Raw genomic sequence first — 27,794 nt, 5'->3', positions numbered from 1 at the left:
GAACCCTGCGTTAACGACAATATTGTCAATAATTTTCTTGATTATTATGCCGATCAGTGCTGCTTTTATCAAAATGAAAGTAAAAACTAAAAAAACCGAATTCCGAATTTTTGCCTAAAACGCGTTGTGCCGCTGTGCTTCACTTCTCAAATATACTGGGCACATAAAAATGACAATTTCTACACTTCTGTCTGCTATTTGTCGCATGAATAATACGCAGATACATAACTGTTCCCTAAATGTGACAAAACTTTGCTTACTGGGTTGATATTTAAAATACATGACATTTTTAAGGGATCCTTTTATATCTATGCATTTTCTTATACCAACCAGGTTAATTTTATTTGTTTAAAAAAAGTTTCTACCAATGAATACCTGTAAAGAGTACACATAGTAACATGTTTCTACGTGGGAAACAAGATGGTAACGGAAAGTCTCGCAATTTTCTATGGGAAACCGCCAGATAGAGAAAATTCTAATTGGCTGCCACTTATTTGCAGTTTATTGGTTTTTTATGCTTCCAAATGGCGCGTTCGATAGAAAACTTTTTTCTCTTCTTTTATTCCAAATTGGGATCACAAAGAATCCGAAAAACAATACCGAAACTAGCTCTAGACTAATAGGAATTTAATTAATTGGCTATTTAATCGGTTTCAGATTTTTTAAGATGGTACTAAAGCCTTCGATATGGTTAGAAAAAGGGTAGACAAGAAAAAGGATTTAATTATCGAAGTAGATAATTATCAACGCTATTACGCTTTTCTTCAAACATTCATGACAATTTGAAGAAGTATTTTTTTACTTTTATTTAAGGATCGTTATCTTAGTATATTTAAATTTCATAAATCGTCAATATTTACAATTTGCTATTGCTATATTAATGAAATATTTTACGTCAATTGTATTTTAAGTTTTTTTGGGACAAGTAAATGTAGGAACTAATGTAAACCACCAAATACCGGTAAATATTTTAAAAAATCATTGTAAAAAGTTTATGAATTTCTCTGCAAGGACTAAAGTAGCCAGGACACTTAAAGTATATACACAGATATAATCCAGCCATTGCAATATGTTTATGTTTTTCTCTCATTCGAAGTACAGTATGATCCAAAAAAAAACGGCGTCCAGTTGGCTTGGAAATGAACATCGATGATAAAAATATAATTTTATATATAAAATGAGAGCGATCTTCATTCCATAGGTATATAATAACATTTGGTTTGGTAATATTTAACACACCAAAGTCATAAAACAACAAAAACGATAATTCAGGATTAGGGTCTTCTGAAACATTAAACTAGGTACTAGGTATAACTGTTGGTGCAGTCTAAAAGAAATAAATCAGAATTTTGGTCCTAATTAATCATTTTAGAGGAAATATACATCGTTACACATTCCAAATGAAAATGCAATTGAAACTGTAGACTTCAAAGTAGAAGAAAATAGAGTAGTAGAAAGTAGTAGAAGAAATCGCAACAAAACAGTCAGATTTGTAGAAGATGAAATTTTGTTTCACAAAGATAATCGCTATCTCAAACTTTGTATTTGTCATGATGAAACTTTACAAGTTACAGTTCAAACTGATAGAAACCTCCGAATTGGCCAGGTTTAGCTCCTAGCGATTTCTTTTTATTCATAAATCTGAAAGTTTCGCTCGGAGGTTAAATATTTTTGAGGAAGTCTCAACTACTATTTGGACGGATTAACGCACCTTTGTAAGAAGTGAATGAAATTATGTAGAAAATAAACGTATGTTTTCAGAAAAAAATGTTATGTATCACTGTTTAATCGGAAACTTTTCCGATTACATCGTGTATGTAAACTTATCTGAAATTCTATACAAAAACAACAAAAGTCATGTTTTGACGCAAGTAAAAGTCATGTCTTGAAACAAGTAAGAGGGTTCTATTAATGCACAAACTAATAATCACAGAATTTAATAAAAACTAACTTTGAAAGTGGTATAATGTGCTTATCAATCAAACTTACTTTTCTGATTGCAGTCAAGGGTAATAAAGGACCTATATTGACATGTTCTCGTTCAAAATAGTTTAAAAAAAAACAGGGAAGCTACAAGCTCTTTGCTTCGACTGTTTAAATGTTTCGGCATATTTTCAACCCAACACACAATTTCAAGAAATGCTCGAATGCAAATCAAAAACTCGAAAATTTAGTCCGTAAAAGAATTGTTGTTGCTTAAAAGTGCAATTTTTTAAAAAAGACTATGGAAATAGGCAAAAAATGAGAATAACTAAAAAAAGATTCAACAACAACACGATATTATACAAAATAATGACCGACACTATAGGATAATTGTCAAATAATAGGTCTGTTCGTTTTCCTGTTATTATCGATTCTGAATCGTCCAGAACTCTCCAGCGCATGCGCAAATGAAATAATGTCTTCATATTTCCTTCTGCGCATACGCATTACAATTCTAGGACGGTTCAGAATCGGTAATAACAGGAAAACGAAAAAAGCTAATAAAGGACAACATTGCTGAACACGGCGCAATGTGACCAACATAGCGATAATAAAATTCGGTTTAAACTAATTTTTGCAGCTTTAATCTAAATAAAATATCTGTTACAATCATTTGTTCTATAAAGCAAAATGAAGAGCTGCTCGGTATCTTAAATTATTGTTACGGATTCCGTGGGTCCACTAATTTAAACTCACGATAAAATACTTCTTTTACTTTGCACACAATTTATACTAATAACACACAATTAACTACTTATAAAATTCCTGCGCCAAATTGTCCGATTCGTAATAATTTAAAGCGCAGCATATTCAAACTTCAAACTGGTCCAACTGCCAAGCACGGGCTTTTATATACCCCTACTGACTGTTTCTCGAACCTTCTACAATTCTCGGAGAGCGTTCTGCTTCATACTGGACAATTCCATTGTCTGATTCGCTTACTTGTCGACTTGATTAAGAGATGGCGCCTAAAAATGTATTTTACTTTCTGGCGGATGCGCTATTTTTCTTGACACGTTGCGGTTGTGTAGGCAACCAGTAATACATTTTAGCGCCACATACACCTTGACATTATACAACATATTTAAACATTTTTGCTAAAATTTCATTTAGTCAGGTTTATAGACTTTCGTGTCAATGTCGATATGATTGATGACGTGCATCGGAAAATGTTTTGCGTTTACAATACAAGACTCATTGCTACAACAAAACTTGAATTTTTGATTAGACTAAGTATCAGCAGATACATTTATATCAGTTGATGATACATTTACCGTGCTATAATTTTGTAGCAAAATTTTCTGCTCATTTTTTTTCCGTATTAGGATCAGAAGAGGTCGATGGTAGATCTGAAAAGATCGCAGTGGAACAAGCCGTTAACAACCTCGAATAATCTAATGCATGACTTTCGCAAACTGGAATTTTGTGAATTCACAAAAAGCGGTTGTGTATATTTTTAGTAAACAATGGATTATTTGTTATTACAATCAACTAGTTGTTATTTTTCAAACCATTTTCATACCAATAGAACCAAATGTAAATATCGTGGAATATTTCATCAAAGTGGAAGTTTGTTTATCTCGTTAAAAATTTGTAAAAACTAAAAAATCGTGTTCTGCAAATCCGCAGCCAGCGACCGCTTCAATTAACGGCGAGCGTTGCGTCTGAACGGAGACCACGTTCAAAACCGAACAACGATCGATGGCAATTATATTTCGGTTTTTCGGCGGCGGCACAACGACATCCATCCGCTGCAACAAAAACTGCGCCAATTAATGGCGAAGCCGTTCGGGCACGTGGCCAACGACCGGTCCGGACTCCAATTTGGCCTCTCTTTCGGCTTTTTTCGCGTCGGCAATACGGGGCGCCAAGCGGTTAAAGGGTTGTTACAACAATCGCCACCCTCGCCGTCGAGCGCTGGTAACGACCGGGCGAAACAAAAAAGATATATTTAATTGGGCTGGAGAAGTGGTAAGGCTTCTTTCGAGTTATATAAAGGGAGAGTTAAGATCCATACATTTATAAAAGCAGAGTTTTAAGTCTGTCCAACAAGTCAGGGAATATTTCGGCAGACGACATCCAAAAATTGTATGTATATCCGTTTTTTTATAGCGTTCTTGGTTCACATATCGCCTTATCACTTTATTGGTTTCAGGAAAGTTCGGATTGATTTTTACTACTAAATCTGTAACTGTTCATCACGCTTATTCTCTTCATCAATTATTCAAGGTATTCTTTTCATCAGTTATTCGACGTACATGATCTTACTATTGCAGTTGTTTTCTTTGTACATTTTGTTGCAATGTACCCTCACCTTCATTCATATTCTTAGAGAGAGATTTGCGAAGTTCATGATTGTTTCCAAATTAACCAGCGCAATAAGCCTTTCAATTTTTTTCTGGTTTGTTTGCCAGTTTATCAGTAAGCGTTCAGCGATTCAATGTGAGTACATAATAATTAGTTAAAATTCTCTACTGAGGGATAGGAGACTCAAACTCACAGTCTTGTATAAAAAAATTATACGAGACTGTGAGTTTCAGTCCCCTGTCCCTCAATAGAGGATTTTAACTAATTACTTTTATATCATTCAATCTCTTTTTGGTTGCACAAAACTTGAACTGTCTGACGAGTTTAACAGTTTATTTACAAATTAGTGATAAATGTTAAGGTTAAGTAGCGATACTGAACAAATTTCAACATTTTTAAATTTTCTGGGGTCTTACTATGTAATTATTATTTCTTACTATTAACTTAATAAAAATATATAAATAAAAGTTTTCCATCACATTACAGTTTCTAGATAATATGGCAGGTCAAAAATCACAATTTTTCTGGAAACTAAAGTACCTAGTTCTTATCTTCACTAGTGTTTTGACTGGAAAGGCAAGGTTTTTTTGGTCTGACTAGCTTTTCTCTTATACTGAGATGGAGAGGTATCTCTTATGAATCTCCAACAATAATAGGCTAGCATAGTAGGTTCCCATCTTCCCTGGTAGCGCCTCTCAATTGTGGCAATATCTTGATGAAAACGTTCTCCTTGTTCATTGCTAACTGAGCCCATACCCGGACCAACGAATACGCCTTTTTTGATTTTTGCTTCGCTAAGCTTCGAAAACTTTAGCTTGCGAAATTGAAAAGCAGCTTTCTTTAAGCGTTTTATAAAATGTTTTATGAGAGCCAATTTGATAGGTAGTGGTGGCAAAACTAGATGTGAGATGAAATTAAAATTGCTTACAAATATTTTTCTTAACCTGATTATGAAACAATATAAGCCGATTCAGATAATTTTTTAGTGTTATTTTTCAACATTCAACGTCATTGAAAACATGCGAATCAGGCATGAAATAAAGTTCTATAGTAAAAATATTCATATACCTACTTCATACCATGCCGGTCATCCAATTTATGTGGTCTGGATTTTGATGGGTGTGACAGAGAATAATATAAACGACCGGTTGACAGACAAAGAAACAAAATCAAAAGCGGCATACAGTGTTGCCGGTTGTTTACGTTTGTAAGAATATGGGTGTAGAAAAATATAAGCTATTTTAAAAACTTTCATGTATACTACTGAAATGATGATAATATATTTAAACTAAATATAATCTATTACAGCTGTAGTCAAATGAGTAACTAATAGTGAAAAATAACACTATAAAACAACACTACAACCCTAGATGCAACATTTTTCGTAAACGCCTATTTGTGCGGTTCAACATTTTGATGCACAATCCGTCAATACCGCATAGAAGAAATGTGTCTACCCAATTTTATCTCTTTTTAATTAATTTGATTTTCCATTAAGCTGTCTACATCACTGTCCTACACGTTAAAATCCAGACTGCACATTTTCGATGACCAAATCGGTATACTTATAAAGTATGTTTTATCAAATACATATTTTTTTACATGTATTTTTATTTTTTCACGTAATTTCTTTGTGAAGTTATAAATTTCTTTCAATGATGCTTCTACCTAATCACTCCGTCCAGATAGTAGTTGGCGTCTTTGTCACCCGAACTATTGCTTACGAAGGTGACTCTCCCCTTGTTGGTGAATATATTTGTCATTCGAGCGCAATTTTTAGATTTTACAAAAAGTCACTAGGAACTAAATCTGGTGAATACGGACGGTGGTCGAGAAGGTAACTAGTGAACTTTTGCAATGCCACCGAAGAAGTGAGAAATAGAGCATTGCTGTAGCAAAAGAAAATTTTCTGCTTCAGTTGATGTGTCAGCTCTCGTTAAGTAATACCCATTGCATAAGATATTTCTCTAATAGTTTTCCCCTTCTAAAGATAATCTATTATGATAACACCACACGTAATTGTAGGAACAGTCTCCAGAACTTTTTCCGAAAAACAGTTTTTCCTTTCTTAGAGTCATTTTTCTATATCATTAGAAGTCCACTGTTGTATTTTTGTTTCGGATGGGCAATAGTGTCTCCATGTTTTATCTCCAGTAATTAATCGATGCTGAATATTTCATCTAAACTATGCCACAGAGCATTTGAAATGCTCATTCCAAAACCACTGCAGAGTTAAGTAGCATCCATCGGGCAGATAACTTTCTCAGGCCCAAATCTGGAGTGAGTACGTGACAAACATGTTTTTTGGGCAGAATCGTGTTATCCTTGTTATTATTCTTACTTAAAACAATTGTTTAGCACCACTAAACCTGGTATTGAATTTGCAAAACAACATTTTATTGGTCGTAAATTGCGTAACATTTTCATAATTTGAACTTCTTCGTATATCTTATTGTTTCCGAGATCCGTATGGTTACTTTCGAATTTAGAACATCCTGTAGAATGTAGAGAATGTAGAATGTTTAGGAGGGGAGTTAATCACCGCGACCTTACAGATCTATTGTGTGTTCCCCTTTATTGAGTTAAAACGAGTTATAACTCATCATACAGTCTCAGGGCTTTAACAAAAGCCAGTATCTGAGACGGCTCCACAGAGGCCAGCTCTCCATCCTCGACATCAGTCGTACCAAAGTTCATGGCACGAATGGTCGTCGTCTCGGCGCACTCAGTGATAAGGTGTTCTGGTGTTTCTCCACAGAATCTGCATTCGCCGTTGTTTCTCAGCTTCAGCCTACTGAGGTGTTTGTTGAGGAGACAGTGTCCTGTTAGAAACCCCGTGACAATCGGAAGATTGTTTTTACTTAAATCAAGGAAAACCTTTGATTTTTCTCGGTCGTAAGTTCTGAGGAACTTTTTCGAGTGTCTTAGACCGTTGGAACATCCTGTAGAGAGCATGGACCTAAAAAGAAGGTAACGTTCTTAACAGTAACTGAATTCATTTTCTATAAATAAATATATGAAAGTGAAAATATATAATTACATTTTTTTGGGGTATTAATGATATGTAGTTTAATAATTTTGAGTCATTGATTTATCTACATTCGATTAAACTGAATCTTGACATACACTCTCCATACTTGATTTACATTTGGTCCGTCTATTATTTTTACTCGCCGATCTGTATCGAGCGAGCAGCAATCTCCATTACGCCCAAACGAAACTGGATAGGGACAAAAGGGAGCATTTCGGAACTCGCCCCCTCCCAAATACCCTTCCGAAAAGGGGTCGATTTTGTTTCCAGATGACAATTACATGCGGATTTACTGCCATCAGCGTTGTATTCTAATGGCAGCGGGGATCCTTTATTACATTTGTCATTCGATAGTCTCCGTTTAAGGTAACTCTTTATTGAAATAAAAAACCTCTTATTCGTGTCTTTCTTTTCCGTTGTTTTTCCCACTTTTACGCTGCGATCGCCGTCAGTAGGGGGATGTGGGGAGAAATGGAAAAACAAAAGATGGAGTGTTTTAGACAACGCACGTATATTTCAGGATATTAAATGACGTGGAGAGAGAATACGTCGGCGTTCATTATCGTAAAAACAGAGAAAACGATCTCCGGTCGAGTAGTTTGGAATTGATGTTCTGTCTTCAAGAATATGTTAAATTTATACATGGTGTAAATAAATTAGTGCCAAAAAATTCGGCCTTATATTTGCTTATACAGGATGAACGAAAACCCAAATATATTTTAAGTATATTTTATTCTTGGTTTGAGGTCAGGTGTAAATAACTATTTTAGATATTTAATCCATTAATTATTATTTATTGATAAAACAAAGTAATTTCATGACGTTTCGACCATTAACTTGGTCTATTTAATCTTTATATTAAATGATATCTTCTACTTGTTCCATCCTGAACGTAGATTTGTTACTTGTTAAAACTTTCCTAATTTTTAAAAGTTAATTTTACGTTTTACTGATTTTGATTAATAATAATTAATCTCTAAAATAATTATTTACACCTGACCTCAAACCAAGAATAAAAATTAATTAAAATATATTTCATAAATTCAAAGAATAATTGAATTGAAACTAAAAAAAAATCCAAATATATATACCTCAATAAATTACAGTTTGCACAAGCACATCTAATAGGCAAAAGCTATTCAGATCATATTATTATGTCATGATTAGGGATTGTTGTTGAAATTGTCGACAGGCGCTTACTACATTATTAGGAACTTTATACTTTTTATAGTTTTTAGTTCTTATGGAAGTATATTTATTTTTTCTAAACTGAATTTTCTACGCATGGAAATTTGATATGCAGGGTACATCAAAACAAATGCAAACAACTTTAAGGGGTGATTCCTTGTTAAAAATAAAAGGTAGTTTTTTATAGAAGTTGGTTCATAAGTCAACCATTAGGAATATTTTGTTATGGTCAGTACACAGATGGTGAAAAAAGTTTTTTATCTGAAAAAAGGAAAGTGATAAAATAATATTTTTTTTTGGGAGTATTACTACAATGAAAATACACTCTCCATATTTTTTCATTTTTTTAACTGAGTGGAAAGGGTTGAAATAGCCTTGAGGGCTGAAACACTTCTATTATTCTTGTTAAACTTGAATTTCCGCAATGACTTAAAAAACAAAATTTAGTTAGTTAGCTTGTAATATTTAGAAAGTTTTTATCTTCTACTTTTTTTCATAAAACTTACTGACTTTCTTAACGTTTTTCTAGAACGAACGAGAATGAACAATAATAATTTAATGAGAATTTATAATTAGCGCAAAGAAATAGGTTAGAAAATCAATCTGTTAATTTTTTATTATTATGGGGGATGGTGGGTGTTATTTGCAAATTAAATTAGTAAAAAACTGCAAATTAGTAGCCAAGTCTATATATACCGGGTGCGTCTCAAAAGTGGCTCACCCCTATAACTTTTTTATTTTTTCAGATAACAAAACGAGATTTGGTATTTTAGTATTTGACATAAATTAGGATTTATTGACATATTCAATTGTTTTTGGTCACTTCCTGTTTCACCGGAAATGTCTACAACTTTTGATTTTTAAATGGCACCCTCGACCTTTTTTTATTAGAAATAAAAATCATTAAATTAGAAATAAAAATCATCCCGATCCACTCACACTTTTTTGAGCCACCCTATGGAAGTTAAAATATTTTCCTGAAATACATCTTAGTACATACTTTAGGTTTGCACGTAAACAAAATTCTTTTCTTCTAGGAGGTACAGATGCCCGACACACTATTGCCGGACCCTGTATATTCGATGGAATAATTAAGATCACAAAAATTACCGGATATATCCAATAAAACATTAAAATATATTATTTTATAATCATTTATTTTAACAGGATTTTTTTTGTTAAATTACGCAATTATGAAATCCGAATAGCATTTATTTGTCTCAATTTTTATTCTTTAACCGATGACCCATCGACGTCATCACCATCATCACCGATCCTGATCGATTGAACAGATTGAAACGATGACACAAAGGGTAGGCACGTATACACACAGATATGGCAGCAGTGCCCCGATTGATATCACTTTTCCGGGGTTGTATACAAATTCGGCAGGGCACAAAGGCAGCAACCCCCGGTCACGGTGCGTTGCTCTCGAATAACGGGGGAGACTTGTTGATCTGAGCAACCGACACGGATATTGGGCCAGGGGATGCGACAATAGAATATGTAGAGAGGGCCCGTTATTGCTGAGTTTATTAATAGCTCGCTAATATGCCGTGCAAAATTGCACAATAAAAAGTCGAATTCGAAGGTAATCAGTTTCGGATTATGAGACGAGGTTGCTCTTTATCTGTCCTAGAGATTATTGGAGATCAAAATTAAGATTTTTTAATTAAATCTATAGTAAAACTTGTTGAATATCTTCATTGGTGTTTCTTGAAATGAATTCTGGATCTTTCGTCACTGGAAAATCTATAAAATAAAAAAGTTGTTTTTGTTGAATCTAAACGGAACCCAGCTTGTCAATGGTATTTTGCTAGTAAAACAATTCTGTTTAACCGACAAAAATTTATTAATTCGTAAAATTACAGAGTAGTTTATAATGGTTCCAAAATCTACAATATTTGACACAAAGCAAAAGAAGGATAAAATAAAGAATTTTATCCAAATAATTTTAATATCCTGAACTTGATTGGCGATGGCGTTTCAAAAATATATTTTTAGCCGACCATACCAACAGGTATGGTTGGCTATTAAGATCGGCAAAACATTTTTTTTAATTTCACTCAAAATGAGTTATTTGGGTCATAAATGACCTAAATACAAAATATTTTCATGGTGTCTGTCTGTCTGTAACACGATAACTCAAAAACCGCTAAACCGATTTTAACCAAATTTGGCACAAAAATACTGTGGTACCCGAGAATCTGACCATTAGTTTTTCGTGGGGGTGGGGGGTTGGTAATGGGGTATGAGAGGGAGTTAAAAATTTAAAAAAATCGTAGCTCTAAAATTACAGTAGCTAGCGAAACGCGGTTTTCAATTTAAGATTAGGAATAATATTTGCAACAAAATTTGTAATAACATCAAAATCAGTCAAAGTCGCAGTTTTTGAGATAATTGAAACTAAAAGAACTGCTTACCAACTTTTTATTAACATATTTTAGTATGGGCGGCTATACGTGCCACCCGGCGCCAATTTTTTAATATATTTTTATACTGTAGTAGAAATAGCTAGGCATTTCAACAGATCAACAATATACATTTTCTTACATTCTCATGGTATTTTGCATATTTTTAATAGATAATAATTCAATTAATTTTGAGTTTTCTCGTTAAAACTTAAATTCGAAATTAATCAATTTGGGATTAAGCGACAGCGATGCTCTTTATCCGCCTTATGTTTTAAGCTCAGCCTAAATTAAACGGGCATTGAAATTTTATAATTAAGTTTCCGATTAAGTAGGTAAGCTGTATAATATAAGAAATATTTTTTACTGTTAAGTTAACTTAAGTTGCGTATTAGGTTTATTATAAAATAAAAGCTTTTTTTGAATTTATCTTAGTAATTTTTTATAAATTTTGCACTTGGGTTTCCTATTCCATGATTTAAATTTAAAATACAATTTTGTTTGAAGCGAAAATGTCAAAAGTTGACATATGCTAATACGTAAAGTTGTAGTAATTTCCGGTGAAACAAGAAGTAACCAAAAACAACCAAATAAATTTTTAGTCACGTGATTAAACTTTTCCGGCACTTTTCCGGTTTGACCACTTTTACATATTTTCTTTTAATCTAAATATTTCAGGAAACAAAACTAAATTAATTATAAATATACAAACAGTTATTATTTACATCAACAAAACTCACCTCCGTAACAACACTCAGGGGACATAAAGGGCTATTACTTTCCCGTTCAAAATATTCTAATATTGTTGCGATGAGTTTTTAGCAACGGCTATTAAGCCATCTTGTACACTTCGCAATAAAAGAGGTTCTAAAAAGGACAATGTTTGACTGCAAGGACTACTAGTAAAAAAATTTAAGCTGAAAGTGTCACAACTCACAACACAATTCATTTAAACCAAAAACTCGTAAAACAATACTAAAGTGTCAAAACGAATGACAAGGTCAGGAAGTAAATATATAAATGTGACAACTTGCCATTTTTTACAGCAGAGCTACCACCTGAATCTCCAGAGAGAAATTTAAATTCCAGTTAGTCAGCCCGGTGCCGAATATCTCCATGGTTGGCAACAATGAATTTAAAAATCGCGCCCTCGATTACGTAACTAAAACTTTAATTGGTATCGCTTATATCTATTGTGTCCCCTATTTTTGAGTTATAACTCATCATACAATCTCAGGTCTTGCATATACCCCAGTCAAAATAGACATTTCAATTAACAATAATTCGCATAGAGCTGAAAATTGGTACAGGTCTTAAATACACTATTATAAATGATATCTGAAAAATCCCCACCCCTTCCACGTCTGCTAAAAAAATTATTCAAGGTTAAAAGGAAAAAAAATATGTTTTTTTGCTTTTTCCTCCTAAACGGTAAGCGCTATCGCAAATGTACCTTAAATAAATGTTGTAGACCATTAAATTTTCTACAATAATGGTTCTTATACTTTTTTCTTACGAACCACCATTCCTGAGATATGGCGATTTCAAAAGTTGAAAAACTCGTATTTTTCATAATATGCACACATTTCGGCACCACCTGTGAGGTAGTGTACTTGGCGCGTTTTTTTAACGTGCCCTGTAGGCCTAGTCCACGACCTATTGTGGTTAAGTTTTATTACACATTATACTATTAATTTTAAAAAACGGTGCTCTTGGTAATGATTAAAGTATAACGGATCATTGTTTATTTTGGGAGATTTTAATCTGAGTGGTAATCTTCAAATTATACTTCAACAGTAACGTTTTCTTCGCTTTCTTCTTTCTCATCTTCTTGCGGAATATCTAGAAATCCATCTATGACAGATGCATCAGTTGTCTCCTAATTAAAATCCTCATCTGTATTTAAGTCAATATTAGAGCAAGACTGACCTTGACAATTAGTACATATTGGTTTGCAAAACAATCCTACTCTTTTACAACCACAGTTTGCGCTACAACCCTTTTTGCAATTGCAAAAAATTGTGTTAAGTAGTTTTTCTGGAGCAGGTGGAAGTAAAGTTTTAATCAGCTCCAAAGTATTATCTATAAATTTCCAACCGCAGTCTTCTGGATTCAGTTGATTGCCTAGCCACAATTGAACTTGATAGTATACACGATATAAGTGTTGACAGGCAGAAGCAGATGTTGGAGGAAGACAAGAATGTTGTAAATTTTATTGTTCCGAGTATTTTTAACAAAACTTAAATATCTATACTTGTCTATAGAATCATTTTTTTTTGAGCACCATATATTCGCAAGAAGTAAGCGAATTCCATTTGTGATGATGACTTGTGGAGAAGAGTCAATCTTTTTGAATACATCTGCGCAGACATTACTGTTGAAGTATCATTTGAAGATTACCACTCAGATTAGAATTCTCCCAAAATCAACAATAATCCATAATTAAACTATAATCATTACCAAGAGCACCGTTTTTTTAAATTAATAGTATAATGTGTAATAAAACTTAACCACAATAGAGCGTGGACTAGGCCTACAGGGGAAACCACGTTAAAAAAACGCGCCAAGTACACTACCTCACAGGTGGTGCGGAAATGTATGCATATTATGAAAAATACGAGTTTTTCAACTTTTGAAATCGCCATATCTCAGGAATGGTGGTTCGTAAGAAAAAAGTATAAGAACCATTATTGTAGAAAATTTAATGGTCTACAACATTTGTTTAAGGTACTTTTGCGATAGCGCTTACCGTTTAGGTTGTAAAAAAAGCAAAAAAAAACATATTTTTGACTTTTGACCTTGAATAATTTTTTTAGCAGACGTGGGAGGGGTGGGGATTTTTCAGATATCATTTATAATAGTGTATTTAAGACCTGTACCAATTTTCAGCTCTATGCGAATTATTGTTATTTAATCTCCTTTTTTTTGTTTATTTTGACTGGGGTAATACTTGGTCTTGGTCCTGCGGAAGTCAGTCTTGAAGCACAAAAAGCAAGACCAAAACCAAGACCAGTCTCGCCAATCACTAATAAAAAATAGGAATAATTATTAAAAAAAATCTCATATATTAGTTATATCAGCATATCACTACACGCATTTCGCGTGCTTCCATCCCCTTTATTTTTTAAACCCCCTTTTAACAGACATTTACCGCCCTCTTCATTCTAATGACAACCAGTGGCGAATAAAACTTTTAAACTTAACGTCCCTGAAGGGCATTTAAGTCGGCACAAATTACAGTATTTTTGACGTCTGTCCGTATACACCGGACTGCCCACAATCGTCCAAATACCGTGTATTTTTCGCCAATACATGTCATAATGTTTGCTATTTTTCCGATGCATATTTGATTCGATAGAAAAAAGTCCATTGCCTGCGAACTTTTCAAGTATTCATCGTTTTTTGATTACAGTTCTGTTGCAGTATTTTCCCCTATAGAAATCTTATTAAAAATGACACGATGTTTCTCGGGATTGGATCTACTGTTTTACGTTTTATTGTAATTATGGAAAAATGTATTTGATGGAGAAGATATTTACAAATTTTAAATATTATGGAATTCTATGAAATTCTAGTATATTAATTTATTTTTACCCTTTCAAATAGAGTTTTTTTTACACATTATTCTTCTGATTTAAGTTTGTTTTTCGGATGCATTTGTTTAGACCTATATTCCTAAAATATATAAGCATGTTGTGTGAGTGGTTGATTTGTGCAATTATTTGTCACTCGTTGCGCCGCGTGAGCGCCAAGTTTGTTGATTACATGTGAAAAAATGTTGTTTATATAGATGGTATACCCAGAAAAATTAATTTGTGAATTTAATAACAATATTGATGGTTGTTTCTTGCACAGATTATTGTAGTAAATTTACCATCCGTTCTTAAGTTTTACAACTCGTTTGTAAAATCGCTGTATGGCTAATTTGTGGCATGTATATAAATATGTTATAATATATCTTTATATTCACCAATATTCTTTATGAATTTATGTAAAAAATGTGTATCTCATAGTAAATTTACTTATTCATTGTAATCTTGTAAAATCGCCAACTTCTTGTACTATTACTATAGAGTAACCACAAATTTAAACATTTTATTATAGTGAATTTACAATTACTTTTGTAAATTCACAAAACGTTAGTAAATATTAATAAATTTAATAAAACACGTGTTTATAATTATACTATTTATTATGAAGGTTAATAAAAAGTCACTAAACAGTATTTATGTATGTTATATTATACTCATCGCCATCACTTCTTATCTAGAAGAATACATAGATATAAAAAAAAACATACAAGAAAAAGGTATCTAATTAAAACAGTCAACTTACCAACTTAGAGACTCTATGCATGTATAGAGTCCTCTAACTGAAACACAGTCTGAGAGAATAAATAATACTTAGAGATATGTTGATACAGAGATATCATGGAACAATTATGTTTACATAAAAAAAATCGCTAAAATTAAAATGCAAATAATTATAATAAATGGAGATTGTTTTTTACATTTACAAAAACTACATATAAACATAATTAATATAATTTTTTCCATAGCAACTGTTAAAATTGCCTTATATCTATCAAAAATAGCAGATAAAATAGTACTTTGACCGCAAGGGTACATTAAATGATACTTTAACAGCCAGGATAGGTTAAAAACTTTATTTTTTCCCGCACGTTTTTCAATTGCTTCCATTTTTGAAAATTTTTGTATTCTTTTTCATAAGTTATTCGGGATTTAAATGGAAGTAGTTTGGATATGGCGTTTGTCGCCTCAGCCTGAATATCTGTTGGTAATTTACTTATTTCGTTTTGAGCCATTTCTGGCTCCAATTCAATCAATCGACACGAAAGAGAATTACAAAATATTGACTCAAAACTGACAACTAAAGAGCCAGCTTTATTAATTTTTCAAATTACATAGGAACTAACGCCAATCCAGCCAATCACAGCATATTTTTTCTACTCGTAATAAATTCCTTGAAATAATAATAATTTCTGAATATACCTACATATATTAAAACGTAACTCGCTATGGAAAAAAATATTGTTTTATACACGACGATAAAATTGCATTATCGTCTCCCGAAACTAATTCACTCGTGAATTAATCTTCGAATCGGTCGACCATAAAATACCATTTTATCGTCTTGTATAAAAAAATAACTAATACTTACCCTTAAATTATATAATAATAGCTCCCGTATATAGCGTTTAACGCCTTGGGAGTAGCAAGGTACAGCTTGCCATACTGAGTCGACCTAGGTACCCAAACTATTTATATTTTAATAAAAATAGTCGGCTGATGAAATGCCGGGTGTGGGATACCCTTAAATTATAAAAACACTAATCATCCACGCTCGGAGACTCTCCTGAACTGTAAAAAATGTCTATAAATATAATTCTCCTGAACTGTTCTTCATCTTTCCTCCTAACTACGTTTTCAATCGAATACTTAATGCGCATTAGGTTTACAAGAAGTCACGTGACGTGGTGTCATTTTTTACTAAATATATTATGTAAATATACACAAGTTTTGTGAATATGTCTAGATACATGCAATTTAACTACAAGATTGTATTTCTGATTTAAATTTAATTTTTAAACTCACAAAACTCGTTGTGAAATAATATCGTTTTGTAATAATCATTATTAATAAACTGTTTTGCGAAATTACATTTTTTTGTGAAACTATGTAAAAATATCTTATTTTTACAAGTTTCTTATTAAAAATACTATAATGTATCAATATTTTTTTTGTAAAATTACTTATATTTTTTTCAGTGTACCTTGACTGTCCTCATAAGGTCTGTTCTCAGAAGAAACCCTGACTAGTCAGCGCGTTTATTATTGGTTGAAATGTGTAGAAACCAGACTAACAATCAGGTTTCTACGCATTTTAACCAATGAGAAACGTGCTGACTAGTCAGCGATTCTTCTGAGAACAGACCTATAGCGAACTAACTGATATGTATTGGTATTTTTGGGAATATTTTAAAGTAATTCGACTGAATCGGCGCACCGGTACAAATTAGGATTCTTTGATTTCGATACAAGAGCAGAATAAAGGAGCTGGAAGGGAAAAACGGGCCGGCAAATTGGGCCAGGAGCGTCGCAGGCTCCCGAGTGGTTCCCATTATCCTAATTATCGTGGCAGTTTGCATATCGCGCGCCTCTCTGCCTTTCGCCTCCTGCTCAAAGGACCGGGATTGCGCCCACCGCCCTACGCCTTTGAGGACCTCGCCGTGCGGATCCAATTTTCCGGGGGCATCCACCCCTGAGGGGCGCTTTTCCTTCGTTTTACGTGCCGTCGCTGTTTCTCTCTTCGATCGGTAATTGATTGCGTTGCACGCGGAAAATTCTTCACACTGGCGCGTGACATGTTAAATTTTAAAGTGTTCCGTAAATTGTACAAAAAAATATAGAAAATTTACTTATTTGTTATACAGGGTGGTCCCTGGTCTCAATTGTAAACGGGATATCTCGGCAGCATATTGAGCAGATAAAAATAAGTAAAAAAGTTTGTATAAATTTATGTCCTAAATTGCTTACTTCGGAGAGACAGGGTGCAGAAATTTAATTTTTATTTCGATTTTTTCCACAAATTTCTGAAGTAAGGTCTTGTTTTTTGATATAAGATATTTGAGTTGTAGGGGACACCACACATGTTTTTGAACTGTTTTGGAGAGTACCTAATAACTTTTCATCCGTATCTGTATTAAACTACTGAGTGAAAAACTATAAATTTCAGTCATTTTTTGCGTAGAAAAGGTCTCTTGATAAAAAGCGTTACGAGTAATGTTTTTCAGGATATTTGAAAACGAAATAATCAATACATATCATTATTGACAAAAATTAAACATGTTACTACATAGTTATTAGACTAAAATAATAAATCTGGATTTTTTTTGTGCCAAAGTTTGAACAGAACCTGAAGGGCCCAGGAGTAAAACATGATGAGCGCCATTTTACTAATTTTACAGGAGAGCGCTGGGCGGCTTGTTGTTATCAAGTTCATTCCCTGCATAGGTATATTTTTACTAGGCATATATCATAGGATTTTACATTTTGTATGGACCAGTTATACCTACTATAAAGGCGGGCGGCCACTGCGAGCGAAACTGAACTAAGCCAAGCGAAGATAAGATTTGTAAAAATCAGCCCCCATACTTTTAAATGCATCAGCGGCCACTTGAGCGAAACTAAACGAATATATATGAACGAAGATTCAAATCATAGTTTAGTTTCGCTCGCTTTAGTTCGTGACAGGTTTAAATTCTTAGCTTAGTTTAGTTACGAAATTAAACTTTTTTAGTTTAGTTAGAAATTAAACTAAGCGAAGATAAGATTTGTAAAAATCAGCTTCCATACTTTTTAATGCATCAGCGGCCACTTGAGCGAAACTAAATGAAAATATATGAACGAAGATTCAAATCGTGGTTTAGTTTCCCTCGTTTTAGTTCGTGACAGGTTCCAGCGAATTTTTCGCAGCGATTAGTTCTATGATAGCAGAAACACAATACGAAAACGCAGCAAACTTAGCTGACTACTGGGCGAAAATCGTTCCCAGTGGCCGATGAAAGTTATTTTCATTTAGTTACTGTTTATTTTTATATTCTTAGCTTAATTTAGTTACGAAATTAAACTTTTTTAGTTTAGTTAGAAATTAAACTAAGCGAAGATAAGATTTGTAAAAACCAGCTTCCATACTTTTTAATGCATCAGCGGCCACTTGAGCGAAACTAAACGAAAATATATGAACGAAGATTCAAATCGTAGTTTAGTTTCGCTCGTTTTAGTTCGTGACAGGTTCCAGCGACTTTTTCGCAGCGATTAGTTCTATGATAGCAGAGATACAATACGAAAACGCCGCTAACTTAGCTAACTACTGAGGGAAAATCGTTCTCAGTGGAGTTCCCATTTAGTTACCGTTTGTTTTCATATTCTTAGCTTAGTTTAGTGACGCTCACAGTGGCCGCCTGCCTTTAATATTGTAAAATCTTTAAATGATAAAATTGGTACTTATTATCCCCTGGACCCTTCAACTCCTTTATTATAATTTTTTCTAGAAAATTTATGATTATTTAAAAAAAAATAAAAAGTTACTAACTTTTTCATTTCAATCAAATAACCATAGTAGTCAACATGTTTATTTTTTTGTCAGTGATGATATGTATTGATAAGGTATTTTTTACGTAAAAACGGCGGAAATGTATATTTTTTCACTCGGTTGTTTAATACAGGTACAGGCGAAAAGTTATTATTCTTCAAAACAGTTCCAAAACATGTAGGTGGTGCCCCTACAAGTAAGAGTCATATTAATATTAAAATCAAATTTTCCATGTCAAAAAGCACCCAGACACCAATTTTCATCCAAATATCAGCATTCAAGTTATTTTGGAAAAATGAAAATATGAATGATAGAAGTTTCATTTTTTACACCATGTTTCTCATAAACGAAGGATTTTAGGCATAAATTTATACGTATTTTTTACCTATTGTTATCTGCGGAATATGGTGCCGAAATTTCCCAAATACAATTCGGACCACACTATATATATATTAGATCTTTTTTTAGCCGACCATACCAATAGGTATGGTAGGCTATTAAGATCGGCAAAAAAAAAGTTTTTTTAATTTCACTCAAAATGAGTTATTTGGGTCATAAATGACCTAAATACAAAATATTTTCATAGTGTCTGTCTGTCTGTCTGTCCGTCTGCCTGTCTGTCAGTCTGTAACACGATAACTCAAAAACCGCTAAATCGATTTTAACCAAATTTGGCACAAAAATACTGTGGCACCCGAGAATATGGCCATTAGTTTTCGGTGGGGGTGGGGGGTTGGTAAAGGGGTATGGGAGGAGGTTAAACATTTTAAAAATCGTAACTCCAAAATTACAGTATATAGCTAGCGAAACACTGTTTTCATTTTAAGATTAGGAATAATATTTCCAACAAAATTTGTAATAACATCAAAATCAGTCAAAGTCGCAGTTTTTGAGATAAAAAAATTGGAAAAATTCTTTTACTTTGAAACTAAAAGAACTGCCTACCAACTTTTTATTAACATATTTTAGCATGGTGGGCTATACGTGCCTCCCGGCGCCAATTTTTTTTCTTAATTCAGCCTAAATCAACTTGATATAAATATTTGTACCCGACCCTGTTTTTAGATTTAAATACAAAATTTTAAAATAACTTTTTTATACCGTGTGCGTCTCGAGAGTGGCTCACCCCTATAATTTTTTTAATTTTTCAGATAAAAAAACAACATTTGCTAAATTGTGGTAAATTATAATAAATTAGAATTGATTTAAAAAATTGGGATTAGGTTAAACTGTAATAAATTAGGATTGATTGACGTATTCAATTGTTTTTGGTCACTTCCTGTTTCACCCAAAATGACTACAACTTTTGATTTTTAAATACACACCCTCAATATTTTTTTACTTTATTCGATAGAAAATGACATTCTGAATAGAATGACATATCATATTATATGTCAACTTTTGACATTCTCGCTTAATTAAAAATCGTATTTTAAATTTCAATCTAGAGTGCCATTGCAATGTTTAAAACACTAATTCTTAATCAAGGAGCCTTGGAAAAATAGATTTGATCGTCTAATGTTTTTAGTGTCTTGTCCTGGCCGGTTAAAAGATTCCCAAATCGTATTTTTAATCATATCTCAATGTTTTCAAATGGAACGAGGGTGGCTCATTAGCATATTTGGAAAATATGCTAATTTGGACTTAGAGAAATAAACCATATGCGAAATTGTCAAAAGTTGACATATAATATGTCATTCTATTCAGAGTGTTATTTTCTATCGAATAAAGTAAAAAAATACTAAGGGTGCCATTTAAAAATTAAAATTTGTGGTTATTTCCGGTGAAACAATAATTAACCGACAACAATTGAATACGTCAATCAATCCTAATTTATGTCATATACTAACATACCAAATCTCGTTTTTTTATCTGAAAAAATAAAAAAGTTATAGGGGGTGATCCAATTTTGAGACGCACCCGGTATATATCTAAATTTAATTATTGACAGTGATTATTCTTTGACAGCCTTATATAATAATTTTTTTAGTTGTTTCTTGGATGTTGTGGGTATGGCTAAATTATTCGAAATAGTAATATAATAAATTTAACGTAATACCTTATTTCTCTATTCACGCATCATATCTTTAATGTATTTTTACGAACAGTTAATAACTACATTTATTTGTAAAATATATCGTTATTTCTACAGACCCCGACCTTTTATGTACATTAATATTCTCATCCTACTTATAAGCAATAATCAACATACATTTCTATTTCACCGCTATGTAGATTTAAATAATTTAAATATGCTGTTTGGGTGGTTTTTTAAGGTTTGCTTTGAAAATGTTTTATTAACGTACCGACAAAAACTGACCAATTTTTTTATTTAAAAATAAAATTAGCTATTTGAGACGCCGAAACGTTCGGCAGTACCCACAAGGAAATCAGTGAATATAAGCGAAATCCACTTTAAGTGTTATTTTATATTAAACTGAAAAAATTGAGGAAGTAGAACAGTGTAACTGTTTCTTCGAATTGTTGGATTGTGTAATAATTCATTTAACCGTCTAAAATGGCTTCACCTGAATCACCAGCACGAGTTTTTTTTTGCGAAGCGATTTTGGAAACTTGGGAATTTCTGAATAAGATTCATAATATTTGCCAATATTTGGCATTGAATAGTGAGTAAAATGTATTAGTAGCTTTTAATATAATATGTAGAAAAATGTATGTTGTATCATTGACGATATAATTTCATATTATTTTTTATTCTATTATTATATTTTCATTACATTTACTTCATGGAAAATCAATGGAAAACAAATATAATTAAAATTGAAAAATGTACAATATTAATAATTGTAGATAGATTTTTTGCTGTAGGTATTGCTGTAGTTTTTGCTTGTGTTTCTGCTACTACTTTTTATTGTTGTGTAATTATTTTAATGTATGAAGTTAAATACTAATTTATTATCTTTTATTTCAGGACTTACCAGACCTCCCATGTATCCCTTTTCTGCAGGACAATATCCCTATCCCATGCTCAGCCCAGAAATGTCAGCCCAGGTCGCTACATGGTAAGTTTATATTTAAAAGATTGTTGATAAGTTGTTTGTTACACCTTCAGAAAATAATATCAATAGACAAAGCGTACTGTACAGGGTGGCTCGAATTCGATGCTCATCATTGGGATTTCGGAAACCGTAAGAGGTACAGGATCGGTTAAATGGAGGCAAAGTTGCGCAATTTGAAGCTCAATAAAATGCCGTATTGCATTTTAAAAAATTCCGAATACTTAAAAAACGGAATTTTCAATTTTGTTTTCTATTTTTTCCTGGCTTTATTTGTTAAGATAACTTAAAATAAAAAACAGATTTTCATGGCCACTTTTTCTGCTCTATAACTCTGTGTGATTAAATATTGACTCTGACGTTTCGGCTTGTGGCGACCATCATCAACTTAATTTTTATAAATACGGACCTGATTTTTTTTTCAATTTAATTAAATCCTTTCATCACTCTTAAAACACTATATATATCACTTTGACATTTGCCGACGTTTCGTACAGAAAATTCCATCACCAGAATATTTTATGCAAAAAAAAAAATAAAAAATAAAAATGCAATACGGCATTTTATTGAGCATGAAATTGCGCAACTTTGCCTCCATTTAACCGATCCTGTATCTCTTACGGTTTCCAAAATCCCAATGATGAGCGTCGAATTCGAGCCACCCTGTACAATATGAACTCTGAACAACAAACAAAAAATGTAATATACCAAATACCCTGTGAATGTAATAAATTTTATATTGGTGAAACATCTAGACCCTTAGCTGTTTGAAATAAAGAACGTAAAGATTATTTTTAAAAAAGAACGTTTTTCCCAAATCTAAGATTTGTCGGCATTCAAGGGATACAGGGCATAGTGTAGATTTTACCAACGAATTATAATGATAGCCTCTAAAAGAGACTGTTGTAATCCAATTTAATATAAACATGTGTATTGCTCAGTTCTCTGTAGAGGTTAGTAACGAAATACTACCGTTCCTTCAATTATTGTAAATATAAAATAAATAAACATAACATAAATAAAAATTAAAAACAAACTAAAAATAAACACATTTATACAGAAAGTTTGAAGCTTTTTAGTTTTACCTCATTAAGTAGTAATTGATATTATGTAGTATGTAATTGTTAGTTTGAAGTTTGAAGAATCTGTAAGTCGTAGAATCGTATCTGCAAGTATTCTTGAATAGTTGTATTTAGATTTTTTAAATAATTTTTTCTTTGTTTCTTGTGTAATTTTTTTTTTGCTTCTGACGAAGGGAGGAGATATACCTTTTGAAAAGTTTTTTTTGTCCTTTAGGCAAATTTGTTTTATTAGTAGAATCTGACTATCAAAATGTCAAAATGGTCTCCGTTGGATCAACGCAATGGTGTAGAAATGACAATGATTTTAGCTATTTATGTTATTCCTAAATCCTTTTGGCGTTCCTACATAAAGATCTTTTTTTATTTAAAACTCTTTTTCTGTTTAAATGAAGATCTTGAAACTACGAGTGTTTGAAAGAAGTTTTATGTTAAGTCTGTGGTCACATTAATCTGTAAATAATCAAACGGTTTTTTACATTTCGCTTGTATATAGAGTCAAAACAAATCAATGTATATTGATTAGTTTAACTAATCAATTAGTCACCATATTAGTGGCATTTTAAAAATATCAGTATATATAAAACTATTTTATAAATAACATTTTATTTTTGTAATGGCTTTATATTTTAATAGCGAAATATAACAACCTCATATGCTAGCGCTTAACAGATTAATTTTGAAATGCAGTCATTAATATTTACGCAAAATAACTTTTATAGTTTTGAGATTGAGGATAAATATAATTAAGTAAGCGGACCCTGGGTTTGATAAATATTTACTTTGGCAAGAAACATAAGGAACGTTTACGAAAAATTTAAATTTCTTTTGAAACGTCAAACTAACCATTATTTTCTATTTATTTTTGAAAGTTGTTTTTTCTTGAAGTACTATAAATTTATACAGGTGTCACTACTAGTAGCATTAAAATTTATACAGTTGTCAATTTTATATTACTAAACGAAGAAGCATGGTTGTTTGTTTTTGAAGTTTCGCCTGCGATACAACGTAGCATTGAGACCGAGGCTTAATAAGAATCTATTACAGCTGTAGAAAAACGAGTGTGGAAATTAATTTTTCATTAAACTCTCTCCATCACTGTCTTACATATTAAAATCCAGACCAGGCTTCTACGGTGACCAGATCTGTATAATATGTTTTTATTTAAATTATAAATATATATTTTCTTTACATTTCCAAAAGCATTTATGAGTAAGAGACTATTAATAGAAACTATTGCTAGTAAATCAAATAAAAAACGTTCTTATAGTCATTTTCCAGTGAGTATACATATACGTACTAGTCTTTTTTCTCAGTCAACATCATAATAAAATAGCAATTTTCCAAACTGTTGCACCTCGATAGCCTGCCTATTTAGCCATTGTGCGGCGTGTGAACATATTTCGAAGTCCCTTGTATAATATAATACCATCGGCACCAGTTGTACGTTTAGGAATAAGAGGGTGTGAATCCCAATTAAAAGAATCAAACGGACGAATGGCTATATCGACTAAATGGATTTGGATCGTCGGCATTGTCCACGATCGTCAGATAATACCCTGTAACTGAACACTTTCAATTGAAAGGGGTTAGCGCCAGAATGAGACTGAGAAAACATTTGGCGGCGTATTTGGATCAAGTTTGAGCAATACATATTTTTCATTAAAAAAATATGTTGATATTAGATTAGATATCTTTCATAATGTTAATTAATACCTTTATTGGTTTCTTTAAAAATAAGGTTTCTTTAAAAATAATATTATATAAAGGCTAAAGAATAATTACATTCTTTAAAAATAATTTCAGGGACATCTAAAAAAAGAAAGATCAGAAACGGGATATTTATCTTGAATGTCATGATTTTTATGGGTCGTTAAAACCACCAATAAGTTGGGATTCAATAAATGATGATTTAAGAGACCGAAACTGCTTTGTTATACTACCCTTATACTAAGGGCTGGCAAATGTTAGTCTTGGGTTGAGATTTCCGTATGTAAGAAGAGTACAATGCGTTTATAATGCACTGAACAAAGAGAGAACAGTAAACACGTTGCCAAACGTAGAAATAAACCGAGAAACTGCGCACATTGCTAAGAGACGTGGAAGGGGATATAGCAGATTTGTCGCAGTCCACCGGTCGACCCAATCAGTACCTCTGTCAGTACACTTAGAGTTCTAGGGAAAATTGTACATCATGGGTTCAGCTTCACGATTTAATTACGTCTCGTGATACTTTATTTCTTTATTTATTAACGAGTCGTCGTAATTTTCCCTCCAGTTTGAAAATTTTTAAGTGCAAGTTAGAAACACTTGCATTTTTGGTAAAAATAAGTGGAATTGAGTTGGTGTTCGACAGTAGTCGCGCTATTAGAACTCAAAATGAATCGATATCTCAAAATCTATTAAAAATAATTGATTGTAGTTTTTCCAAAAACTTTCTTAACATTTCTGCTATATTTTCTTCGCAGACAGTAGGTATGTGAAAATCTTTATAAATAAAAAAGTTACACGATTGCTGAAAATTGCTATGCACTAAAGTAAATGGATTGTTTAAATTTTTTGAATGGAAAAAACAACCTTATCGAACTTTTCTTATTTAAACATATTGTAAAATATCCGATCTTCAAAATAAAAACGAGTTGCAATATCTAAAGTGGTTCTTAAGTTATAGTGTGTTATATGTTAAAAAGAATTTTCAAATTATCCCAATTACTGACGTTTTATCGTTATAAAAAATGGACACCCTAACGATATCCTTATAATTCCATTTCAGATGCTCAGAAACATATCTAATGATTTTATCTAGTTATCTTTTGGAAAGAAGTCGTTTAAAAATAAGCGGTTTGCGATCGTGATTTTACTTTACTTGATAGGGAAATGCGTACCGGCAACGCCGTTACAGTACACCGTCGCATTTCTCTCACTCCGACTTATAAGATCCCTATGCGATTTACTTCCACACATGTAAGTACCGACCCAAAAATAACAAAACATCAACAAAACTCACCTTTTAACAACATTTAAGGGACATAAAGGGCCATTACTATACCGCTTTCCCGTTCAAAATATTCTAATAGTTGCGATAAGTTTTTTTACGGCTATTAAGCTGTCTTGTACACTTCGTACTAAAAGAGGTTCTAAAAAGAACAGTGTTTGACTGTAGGGTCTGCTAGTAAACATTTTTAAGCTTTTAGTATCACAACATAATTCATTTTAACCAAAAACTCGTAATACAAAACTAGAATGTCAAACGAATGACAATGTCAGGAAATAAAAAAAATAAATCTGGTAACTTGAAATTTTTTACAGCAGAGCTAACACCTGAATCCCCAGCGGGAAATTTAAAATTCTAGTTAGTCAACCCGGCGCCGAATATGTCCATGTTTGGCAACAATGAATTTAATCGCGCCCTCGATTACGTAACTAAAAGTTTAATTGGTATCAGATATATTGACTTTTTTGAACTTAACAAAATAAATTAACTTAATAAAATATCCATTTCAATATCGCCTAGCCTCAAAAAAATTCAACAAGTCAAAATGTAGACATCTTTTTGGTTTTAACGTAGAGATGCTAAAGTTTAACTTTATTTTTTTCTGCTTTTTGATAATATATATTGATAATATATAGTTTTTTTTCTAGGCATACGCCGAGCATGTACCCCCTCTCGCCCGGCACCGGTTTCCGCAGCCCCTACCCGAGCGCGTTGCCGATCTCGGGCGGCGGCCTACCTTCGGACTTCTACCGATTCTCGCCGACCGGACTGATCCAGCCTCATCCGGGACTGAGCCCCCACGCGCCCCATCTGGGCTCGCACCCGGCGATAGTCACGCCCGGACCTAAACAGGAACTGCCAGACATTAACCACAGGTATGTTTTAATCATTTAAGCCTTGGTTATTTTGTTGTTTTAATATTTGTTGATGGGTGCTCGGTGGCGTACGGTACAGCTCTCGTCTACCAATTCAAAGGTTGTGGGTTCGAATCCTATAGCCGGCATTTCATCAGCCGACTATTTTTAATAAAATAAAAATAGTTTGGGTACCTGTCGACTTAGCCTTAAATGAGTACTTGGGATTCACAATCCTGAGGTAATAATAGGTGGTTGAGGCGTAATGCTAGCCACATTACCTTCATTTTATACCGAACGGCTCTAGCATGGCAAGCTGTACCTTGCTTATGTGCGATTTAAATATCAAAAGTTGCAGTCATTTCCGGTGAAACCGGAAGTGACCGAAAACAATTGAATCTGTCAATCAATCCTAATTTATGTCATATACTAACATACCAAATCTCGTTGTTTTATCTGAAAAAATAAAAAAGTTATAGGGGTTGATCCACTTTTGAGACGCACCCGGTATATTTATCCGTTGCGTATCTGAGAGACAACATTTTACGACCTACATCGACAATGCTTCCAAATAAACTAAATCAGGCGATTATGCAGGCGATCAAGCGAATCGCTCGCCGCTTACTACTTGCCGTTCATTACCGAAAGAATATGTGCCCTGCGCACGCAGCTTACTGCTTGGCGATTGGCGTTAACGAGTACTTACAACATGCGACGGACAAAAAACCGTATTTTTAAATACGAGTGATATTTCGCTCGAGTGATCACTCGGTTATTGCAATCGCTTGATACTCGATTATTGAAATTAATCGGTT

At 32.9% G+C, this 27,794-nt stretch overlaps 1 protein-coding gene across 6 annotated transcripts in view; it reads left to right on the top strand.

The window, feature by feature from the left end:
• Positions 1-27,794, top strand: part of LOC115883697 (protein pangolin, isoforms A/H/I/S) — a 480,212-nt gene that overhangs the window by 424,230 nt on the left and 28,188 nt on the right. For all 6 annotated transcript variants that reach the window (XM_030902099.1, XM_030902094.1, XM_030902102.1 and 3 more), the window contains exons 5-6: positions 21,967-22,057; positions 26,773-27,000. In XM_030902099.1, coding sequence (XP_030757959.1) covers positions 21,967-22,057; positions 26,773-27,000 — 319 coding nt within the window. The remainder of the gene's footprint in view (positions 1-21,966; positions 22,058-26,772; positions 27,001-27,794) is intronic.

This window comes from Sitophilus oryzae, unplaced genomic scaffold (genome assembly GCF_002938485.1).
Source record: "Sitophilus oryzae breed Bouriz unplaced genomic scaffold, Soryzae_2.0 scaffold_111_pilon_pilon, whole genome shotgun sequence".
Classification (NCBI taxonomy): Eukaryota; Metazoa; Arthropoda; class Insecta; order Coleoptera; family Curculionidae; genus Sitophilus; species Sitophilus oryzae.
Note: the sequence above shows the minus strand (reverse complement) of the source record. Positions and strands in the feature narration are given on the sequence as shown.